The 10785-nt window shown below is 17.2% G+C and overlaps 5 protein-coding genes across 5 annotated transcripts in view; 3 read left to right on the top strand and 2 right to left on the bottom strand.

The window, feature by feature from the left end:
* Positions 1–1212: 1212 nt before the first annotated feature.
* Positions 1213–1814, top strand: PADL01_0821000 (protein transport protein SEC61 subunit beta; the record flags this gene model as incomplete). The annotated part of the gene is made up of 3 exons (XM_028681557.1): positions 1213–1259; positions 1480–1596; positions 1736–1814. 3 exons carry the CDS (start codon positions 1213–1215, stop codon positions 1812–1814), a joined length of 243 nt encoding a protein of 80 aa, XP_028537924.1.
* An 811-nt stretch (positions 1815–2625) lies between these two features.
* On the bottom strand, positions 2626–3393 carry PADL01_0821100 (conserved Plasmodium protein, unknown function; the record flags this gene model as incomplete). The annotated part of the gene is made up of 4 exons (XM_028681560.1): positions 2626–2733; positions 2891–2948; positions 3062–3147; positions 3322–3393. 4 exons carry the CDS (start codon positions 3391–3393, stop codon positions 2626–2628), a joined length of 324 nt encoding a protein of 107 aa, XP_028537925.1.
* A 559-nt stretch (positions 3394–3952) lies between these two features.
* PADL01_0821200 (mitochondrial ribosomal protein L4 precursor, putative) lies at positions 3953–5716 on the top strand (the record flags this gene model as incomplete). The annotated part of the gene is made up of 1 exon (XM_028681561.1): positions 3953–5716. One exon carries the CDS (start codon positions 3953–3955, stop codon positions 5714–5716), a length of 1764 nt encoding a protein of 587 aa, XP_028537926.1.
* A 501-nt stretch (positions 5717–6217) lies between these two features.
* On the bottom strand, positions 6218–6916 carry PADL01_0821300 (mediator of RNA polymerase II transcription subunit 7, putative; the record flags this gene model as incomplete). The annotated part of the gene is made up of 1 exon (XM_028681562.1): positions 6218–6916. One exon carries the CDS (start codon positions 6914–6916, stop codon positions 6218–6220), a length of 699 nt encoding a protein of 232 aa, XP_028537927.1.
* Positions 6917–7631: 715 nt separating this feature from the next.
* The window catches only part of PADL01_0821400 (conserved Plasmodium membrane protein, unknown function), a gene marked incomplete at both ends in the record, with an annotated part of 4747 nt that continues 1593 nt past the window's right edge, over positions 7632–10785 (top strand). Inside the window, one exon of the mRNA XM_028681563.1 lies at positions 7632–10785. This exon is cut by the window's right edge and continues 599 nt beyond it. Coding sequence (XP_028537928.1) covers positions 7632–10785 — 3154 coding nt within the window.

A 10785-nucleotide genomic window follows, 5' to 3' on the forward strand; every position in this document is an offset into this window, starting at 1 on the left:
TTTTTTTTTAAAAAAAAAAAAAAAAAAAAAAAAAAAGATCCACCACACAGGAATATTTTATATGTTTTTTTTCCATTTGAATATTCTTTACAAAAAAAAAAAATATATATATATAATATATTTGTAATAATTTGAAATGATAAATAAAGGGTGAATAAAAATATTTTATTTGGAAGTTATAATTATTTCCTTAACACATAATATATGGATACAATATAAATAAATGAACAAATATATATATATATATATATATTTTTAATTTTTATGTACAATATTTATCCTGATAATCCAATTTATAAATATTTTAATATTCTTAATTATGAATAAAAATATAATTTTATAATTTCAAATAAAATAAAATAAATATAACATAATATATATATATAATATATGTTATATATATTTTATAATTTCCCTCAATTTGAAAATATATATAATATATTTATTTATATATATATATATATATTAATCCATATAAGTATCGTACTTGTTAATAATTATATGGAACAAAGAATTTATTTCTGTATTATATAAAAATATTATATATATATATATATATATATAATATATATATTTTTATATATGTATTATAAAAATTTCTCTTTTTTTTTTTTTTTTTTTTTTATTAAATTATGTATATATAAGTAAATATTATATATATGTATAGTACATATTATAAAAAAAATTATATACATATTATATATATATATATTATATATATTTAAAAAAAAAAAAAAAAAAAAAATTTAGTAAAATTGTGAATTAAATCAATTTGCATACACAAGAATATTATATATATATATATATATATATTTTGTGAGTTAAAAAAAAAAAAAAAAAATTTTTAAATTATCCTTTTTATTATATTTAAAGAAAAATAAAATACTCAATACAAAAGAAAGATAAAAAAAAAAAAAAAAAAAAAAAAAAAAAAAAATATTATTTTATACATTTATATATATATATATATAGTAAGTAAAATTTATACTCCATTTTGAATTAAAAAAATTTAAGGTCATAATTTTAGTAAAATTTTTTTTTTTTTTTTTTTACAAATCATATAATAAAAAAATAGGAAAGTGTATAAATTTAAGGAATATATATATTTTATAAAAATATATAAATATATTATATATATATATATATATATATATAATTATATTTATTTATTTAATATTTGACTTATATAATTAATAATAATTAAAGAACAAAATGAATGCCGCACCAGTAATAGTTGGTGGTATGAGAACACCAGCAAGGTAATAAAAAAAAAAAAATAATTATAAAATAAGAAGAAATGTTCATTTTTTTTTTTTTGAATGAGTACAAGAGGAATAACATATTTTATGAATATTTAAGAAAAGTATTATATATATATTATATAGATCTTATAATATATGTGCACGCTTTATGTTTTATTATAATTGCTTATATTTATAAGTAAAAATACATGTTCTTCCTTTATATTTTTTTGAACAGACGAAGACAAAGTAACGCCTCTGCGAGTGGCAACAATTCAAAACAAAGAAGAAACAGTAATGGAAATTCGAACAGTATTGTAAAATTTTATGGTGATGATTCTCCTGGATTTAAATTGTAATAAAAATAATAATATATTTAATAATATATGATATTAGAATTGTATACATATTTAAATAAATAAATAAATATATATATATATATATATATATATATATATATATATTTTTTTATATATGTATTATTATTTTTGTAGAACTCCACAAACTGTCCTCATTTCTACATTAATATTTATGGCAACTGTAGTTATTTTACATATCATAAGTAAAATATAAGGAAACAAAAAAATTAAGAATCATGTAGGAAATCCAAATGTATATATATATGTATGTGTATATATCCAAATGTAAATCACTTAATAAGAAAAATAGTTCAAAGTTAAAGTATGCTTTTTGTTTATATCTCTAAAATTTTATACATATGAAATACAAATTCAGATATAAAAAAATTATGAAATAATTACAATATTTAACATTTCATAATAATTATGTTACCTAATTTTTTTTTTTTTTTTTTTGTACTCATAAAAATATATTATGAATATATGCATATATATATATTACTTATATATTTGTTTTACTAAGTAATTATTAATATTATATGGTTTTTTTTTTTTTTTTTTTTTTTTTTTTTTTTTTTGAGAAAATATAGTGTCAATTTTAATGTGTATAAGTATAAATATAAATATAATATATATATAATATATATATGATATATATATTAAACGAATAAACTATCTCTTTTTTTTTTTTTATTTTCCCCCTATATTATTATCTTTTTTATGTTACATATAAAATAAACAAGAAAAAAAAAAAGTAAAAACAAAATAAAAAATAAAAAAAACAAAAATATTATATATATATATATATATATGTATAATAATGATTTAATTTATTTTATCAAAATGGGTACTTGCATAAAAACTATGCTACATTTTATTAATACAAAAATGTGGGTATCAACCCAAATAAATAAATAAATAAATAAATAAATATATACATATGTATATCCTTAATAAGACATATGAAGAATATATTATCATGTTTTTTGTAATTATTAAATATTTAAAATTTTAAATAAAATTATTTACTCATGAAATGTTTTGTGCATTTCTTCAATTAGTTGCATATTTTGTTCATTTACTTTTTGTGCTTTTTGTATATATAAGGAAAAATAGCTGTCCAGTCTGGGCATCTACAAACAGAAAAAATGTAAATAATAAAAACATATAAGGATAAAATGTAATAAATAAATATATATATATATATATATATTAATTTTGATATGTTAATTTTAATATAATATTTATACAAACACATTTTGACTACACTTATAATATATTCCTTGTTACCAATTTTTCAAAATTTAAAACTTCTTCTTCATTCATCCATGTCAATTTTTGATTTTGGCTACAGGACAAAGGTGAATAAAAAAATATATATATATATTTATATATTTATTTATTTATTTATTTAAAATACATATATTTAATTTTATTCATTTTTTTTTTTTTTTTTTTTACTTATCGACAAAACATAATACGGGCTCTTCTTTACCATCCTCGTCTCTCTTACCCACAAAAATGAAACTTTTTTTCCCTGATGGGTACTAAAGGATAAAATAAATAAATAATATCTATCATTAAGGTATTCAATATATATAAGCACTTTATATAAGGGATATACACATTATATATATATATATATATTGATGTTTATTTATTTATTTATTTATTTATTTATTTATTTATTTATATTTACAAAAGAAAAAAAAACTTTTTACCCTTAATGTCCTTAATTTATTTTTAGGTGGCCAATAAATAAAGCGCTTGTTAATTTGAAATATTTTTATCATAATTTAGATATATAAAGAATTAAACTCACCATTATGTATCTTATAAGTGAATTTCCATTTTTTTTTTTCATGTAGTGGTTTAATAAAAGATTCTATAATTTAACATAATTAAATTACTATATGGTTTATAAAAAATAAAATAAATAGATAAATAATATATATGTGTAATTTATATTTATATTTTATTTTTAATAACTATGGTTTATTAGGATTGTGTATATATATATATATATATATATTATATATTACGGCGCTCCTGAAAAAATACTTTTTTGTTGTACATAATTTTTTATACAAGCATATACCTTAATTTTATTCGTAGTAGTAAATATATATTTATATTATAATAACTTTTAGAAATAATTAAAAAAAATTTTGCAGACTTATATATAATATATAAAAATGATTATATAATATTTAAATGTAGCCAATGTATTTACTTATTACCATGTAATACACTATAATAATAATAATAATAATATATATATATATATATATATATATATATATATATATATATTATATATATATAGTAATAATATGATATATTACCATTATAATGCTTTTTGTTATTCAAAATATACATTTAACAAATAAACTGAAAAAGAATATTTCATTTATTTGTCATGTTGCTTTATTTCAAACACGAAAATTGAAAACTTCTTCTTTAAGGAAAAAAGAAATATGGAAAAATAATATGCACACAAAAAATGATGTGAAAAAAATTATGACCTGTTCAGGTGATTTGATAGAAAAAAAAAAAAAAAATTATGAATGGGAAATTGAAAGAAAAGAAGAAGTACATGAAAAAGAGTGTGAAGAAAATAACATTGAAGTTATGAATACAGAAGGAACATGTAAGAATAATAAAGATAATGATATTAAAATTAATGAGAATAATAAAATAAATGTGGATGATGATATATCAGTATGTGATGAATATAAATTTCTTTTTGAACGACCAAAACATTTTGCATATATTGATGATGAGCCAATTATAAGAAGACCAGGATGTATTATTGATATAAAAACATTATTAAGAAATAATTGGAGTTTTCCTGCTGTTGGTTTTAATAGTAAATTAGAAATTCCGATATATAAATTTGAAGCAGATGAAAAAGATGATAATATAAAATATATAAGTGTTCCGAATGATATTTTTGGATTACCAATAAGGTCAGATATATTACATAAGTGTTATTATTTTTATAGGACTGCATTAGCTGGATATACTGAAAGAATGCAATTATATAAATGGGAATGGCCAGGTAGTACTAAAAAATATAGAAGTCAAAAAAAAAGTGGTAAAGCAAGAATGAACTGGAGGAAAACATGTGGTAGATATTTAGGTGTGAAAAATCATCCTATAAGACCTTTTGATCAAAAAACTAATATAAATAGGAAATTTTTATGGAAAGGTATGAAAATATTATTATCAGCAAAATTTGCTCAAGATCAAATAAAAGTAGTTGATAATTTTTTAATTAAATCTCATAAAACCAAATATACTGTAAAATATTTAAGAAATATTTTAGGAAAGAATTGTAATAGTGCTTTATTAGTTCATGAGGGAAAAACAGATGTAAATGATAATTTTTTATGGGCATGTGCTAATATAGCAAGTGTAAAAAGAGAAAATGTCGAAGGAGTTAATATTTATAATTTATTAAAATATAGATATGTTGTTTTTACATATAAAGCTTTAAAAAATATTATATACGAATTAAAAATCTATCCATATAAAATGAAATGGCTACCTACTTATGCAACACCTGATAATATCCAAGCACCAATACCAGAAAAAGTTAAAAACTGGAATTTTTTATGGCTAGAAAAAAAAAAAAGAAACAATTTTTCTAAATTTGATAAAGAGGCATTAAAAAAAAGAATTCAAGAATGGAAATGGTCAAGTGACATAAAAGGAGCTTTAAAAGTGAAAAAGCATGATCCATATAAAAATTTTATACTCACAAAATTTCAGTGTAATGATTCAGTTCCAGAATATATAAAATATGAATATTTATTTAATGTGGATGATGAAGCTCATGAGGATAACGATTATGAGGAACACTTTCACATGCTCGATGAAATATTGAATGATGACGAGGAATTGACCGACATATCAAGTTTGTCTTCTTTACGAGGAGGTAACAAAAATGAAGAAAAAAAAAAAAAAAAAAAAAAAAATATACATATATATATATATATATATATATATATATGTGTGTGTGTGTATTTGTTTGTACATATTTTATACCACATATTTTGTATTCGTCAATGTTGCATTTTTTTTTTCTATTTTATCAGGTTTAAGAAAGGGTGACAATCTACAATCTGAGCAGCAGAATGAAGATGGTATTTATGATGAAGAAAGTGATAACGATGAAAATGATGACGATGAAAATGAGAAGGATGGAAATGAGAAGGATATAAATGAGGACGAAATAGGAAACATTAATTTCGAAGACACAAAGGATTAAATTATATAAATAAATAAATATATATATATATATATATATATATTTTTATGTTAAATAAGTTTTTTTTTTTTTTTTTTTTTTTTTTTTTTGTTTTTTGTTTTTTGTTTTGTTTTTTTTTTCTTTGCACACAAAAAAAAAAATAAATATATATAAAATATAAAAATGTAATATAAATAATATTTGTATATTAATGTTGTATATAATATATTTTATCAAAAAGAATATATGTATATACATACATAAATATATGTATGTATTTTTTATTTTTTAATTTATTTGTTTATTTGGTTATCTTCATTCGTTTAATTTTTTTTTATTTTTTTATTTTTTTATTTTTTATTTTTTTATTTTAATTTTTTTTGTTCGTCATTCTCTTCATTTGTAATCATATTTTTATTTACACAATTGGTTTGTACAAAATTAATATATTGATATACATTGAGTAGACTTATTTTCATTTTATCAATAGCTATTTGTCTTTTTTTAAGTTGTATTTTAAGAACATTAACAATATTATTAATTGTTTGATAGTGTCTTAATTTTGCTAATATATGGAATAAATTAACATGTATTTTGGTTAGTTGTTTTATTTTTGATTTATCATCTTTTCTATTGTTAACAATATCATCAAATAAAAGAAAAAAGGTTTCTTTATATATTTTATATATTCTAATAAATTCTTCTTTTAAGTTTTTTTTTTCATCATATAATATTTCATCAGAATCTAATTCTTCAATATTTCTTTCTACTTTATATTCCATACCAAACACATTATAGCTATCTCTTAATGGTAATGGTGGGGGTCTACCCATTATAAATTCACAATTTTTTATATTACTTAAACTTTTAATATCTTTTATATATGTATTTCTATTAACATCATATATAGTCTCATAGGATTTTCTCAAGTGCTCCAAAAAGGATTCTTCATCAGTTGATTTAAAATTACTTATTTCCATAAGTTTTTTAATATCCATACTTTGATATTCTTTAAAGTAGTAAGGAGGGGGGGGATACCCAGAAACGTAATTTTCATCTGCCATATTAACAGTTTTATAGAAACGAAAAAAAAAAAAAAAAAAAAAAAAATTAAATTGTATACTACATCTAAAATAACGGGGATGTTAAATTTGATGGGATATTAAAAGAATTGTATATATAATTAAAACATCAAAAAAAAAAAAAAAAATAAATAATAAAAAATAAAAAATAATAGATAAATAAATGAACAAATAAACAATATAATATATAATAAAATAAATGTATTCATACATATATATATATATATATATATATATATTTTTTTTTTTTTTTTGCTTTATTTATAAATATATATTATATATATATGGATAGATTTTTATGCAAATAACATAAGGCTTATTTTTAAATTTATAAAAATGTAAAATAAAAAATAAGATGTCATATAATTAATAAAATATATATAATGTATTAATACATATATGTTTATTATATATATATATATTTTAAAACGATATTTTTATTGTGCACTATTATAATTATATGATACATATATAAATAAATAAATAATTAATATATATATATTTAATATATATATAACATTTCTACATAAAATTATTGGATGATTTTATTCATTTATGTATCTCTTTTTTTTTTTATTTTTTTTATAAATATATCAACCAAATATTTATTTTTATATATTACATTATATCATTACAAATGTTGTTTTAAAAAAATGTTTAAACAAAAAAAAAAAAAAAATAAAAAGTGATAATTATAATGACGTTATGTATCAAGGATGAGTATAAGCTACAAGATGAATTTATTAAATTAAGAAGAAGCTTAATAAATATCTTTTGCTATGAATTATTTTATTCTCCTAATAAAAAATTAAAAAATAAATTATTGGATATAAAAAGAAAAGGTCAATATTATAAGAAAGGTAGTTTTTTATTTAATGGTGAATATAATAATGTATATAATTATGATAATATTGATGATGAATTTTATTTATGTAGTTATAAAAAATATAGACAAAAGATAAATAAAATATTCAAACGTTTTATGTTGAAAAAGTATACATATAATAAAATAAAAAAAAAAGAAAATGACAATAACATAAATACTTATTGTGAGTTAAGAAAAAATATTTGTTTTATAGAAAAGGAAATTTTGAATAGATCCTTATTTAATATTAATATTAAATATTCTAATTATGATATAGAAAAAAAATATATGTATTTATATTTTTTGTTCATAAAATTTATGTCTGCATTAAAGAAAAAAAACAAAAACATAACAATAATCAACAACAATAATAACAATTATAATAACAATTATAATAAAAATAATAATGTAAGTAGTAGAGATAACCCTCCTTGTTGTAATCATTCTTTCTTCTCCTCTTCTTATATAAAACAATTTGCATTATTTGTGAATTACTTATTAAATCGGAGGAAGGGAAATATTTATTTTGAATTATTGAAAGGACACATTAAAAGTACTATGAATTTAAATATATATAAAAATAAATACAAAAATGATAATGAACATATATATCAGAAGAAATATACAAATTATTATCATGATATTATTATATATAAATATAAACCTATAATAAAATATGAAAAAAAAAAAATTCATAAAAATAATATATATATATATTATTATATTAAATATCCTGTTCAGAAAAAAAATTGTTCATATAATTTTTCCTTTCACAGATATCAGAAATATAATTACCTTAAATATATAAAAAATAAAACACAAGATGTTTTTTTATATTCTCAAAAAAACAAAAAAAATATTTATATTCTTAGTGTTAACATTAATAATTTAATGTTAGTTGTGAATAAATTTATATATAATGATTTTTATTACAATCTGATAAATTCTATTTTTTATAGTATCATAAATATACCATTACAATATGTATGTGACACATTTATATATAATTTAATTTGTTATAACCCTGATGTTGTAAATTATGACCATTCATTATGGTCAAATAAAGAATATAACAACAACAATAATAATGATAATTATAATAATAATAATAAAATTGATGTGTGTTGTATAAAAAGACGTAATGATAACTTTATACATTTCTTAAAATATTTTTTCTTGTCATCAGATCAATATGAAAAAGATATAAAAAATAATCCATCACATTCACAACGATCTTTTCTTTTTTATTTTATTAATCATATAAAATTATTATTAAAAAATAATATAAAAAATATGTTATATTTAACTCTAAGTAATGTGGACACAATTATCTACAATGACATGTCCTTGAAATATATTTTTTATTTATTTCTTTTTTATTTTATTTTTCTAGATATAAAAATTTATAGTACCATATTTATTAATTTGGACGAAGAATATCTATCATATGAGGAAATAAAAATATTTAAATATTTTATCAAAGGATGTACTGATCATATAAATAAAAATAATAAAAATAATCAAAATAATCAAAATAATAATCAAAATAATGATATATTTAATAGTTATAATAAATCAAATGTTAATAATCTCACAAATACATGTAATAATAAAAAGACTACCCATTTTTTTCATATTTGTTTATTATGTTCATATAATATGCTGAATCAAGAAAAAATATTTATGATAGAAAAAATAAAAATCTTTTTTTATATTATATATTATATTTTATATATAAATCATTTTAGTTGTGATACAAATGAATATGATAGTTTTTTACATTATTTTCTTTTTTATAATTTTAAAAAAAAAAAATTGTCCTGGTTTAATATATATCCTTTGTTTTCAAATAAACAAAAATGGTTACATGATGAATATAATGAGGATCTTCTTATAAATTATGATCATACATGTTGCCATATTACCAGAAAAAAAATTCAAAGGTATTTTAAAAAATATCTTATTAAATTATTTATTCATAAGAAATATAAATGCTACAAATATTTTATTAAATTATTAAATGAACAAGAACAAAATATAACATATTTTAAAAAAGACATATTCAATAATAAACATACAATTAATCAATATAATAATATTGGTTATAATAAAAATAACAGGAATGATAATATATATAATAATTTTATAAATAATAATTCTTTTTTGAAACATCAAAAAGTTTATGCTTATAATAAAGAAACAACATATTATCAACAACAATTTTATAATTATATTATTCATATGTTTAGTTTATTCTATGAAAATTTAAAAATATTCTTATTACGATTATTACAAAATATTTATCATAACACTTTGATATATATAAATGTATATATGTATTTATATATGATACGTTCTTATTATCTTATAGAGAGACACCAAAAAATAAAAGTCAAAAATGTAAAATATAAAAAATATGAGAAATATAAAATATATAAAATATATAAAAAATATAAAAAGTATCATAAATATAATAATAAGTTGTTAATTAATTATTCATCAGAGGGACATCTAGCCAATATAAAAGATATTGCATGTACCAAAAAAAAAATAGGAAGGAAAGTATCTAATTTTTTAAAATATACTATAATGAATTTATTTATAAATTTATATAATAACTATCTATTTATCTTAAATAAAATTAAGGTTAAAAAATGTACTATAATATTTTTAACTAAATATATGAAATTACTTCTTTATATAGGACGTAATATATTAAAACTATATACACACCCACAGAATTATATACAATTTGTATGTAAGTTGATTAATTCTGTCAATATGTATATGTATAAACATATCAGATGTTATAATGATATATCATGTATATATTCGATGAAAAATGATAAAATGGAATATAAAATTATGTCTCCATATATTCTATATAAATATTTTTGTATAAACAAAACAGCTACCAATATGTCCATACATAATATTAAAAAAAACAAACAAAAAAAAAAATTATGCAAACAAATCGGGTCATATT

Source organism: Plasmodium sp. gorilla clade G2 (genome assembly GCF_900097015.1).
Source record: "Plasmodium sp. gorilla clade G2 genome assembly, chromosome: 8".
In the NCBI taxonomy this organism is placed as follows: Eukaryota; Apicomplexa; class Aconoidasida; order Haemosporida; family Plasmodiidae; genus Plasmodium; species Plasmodium adleri (nom. inval.).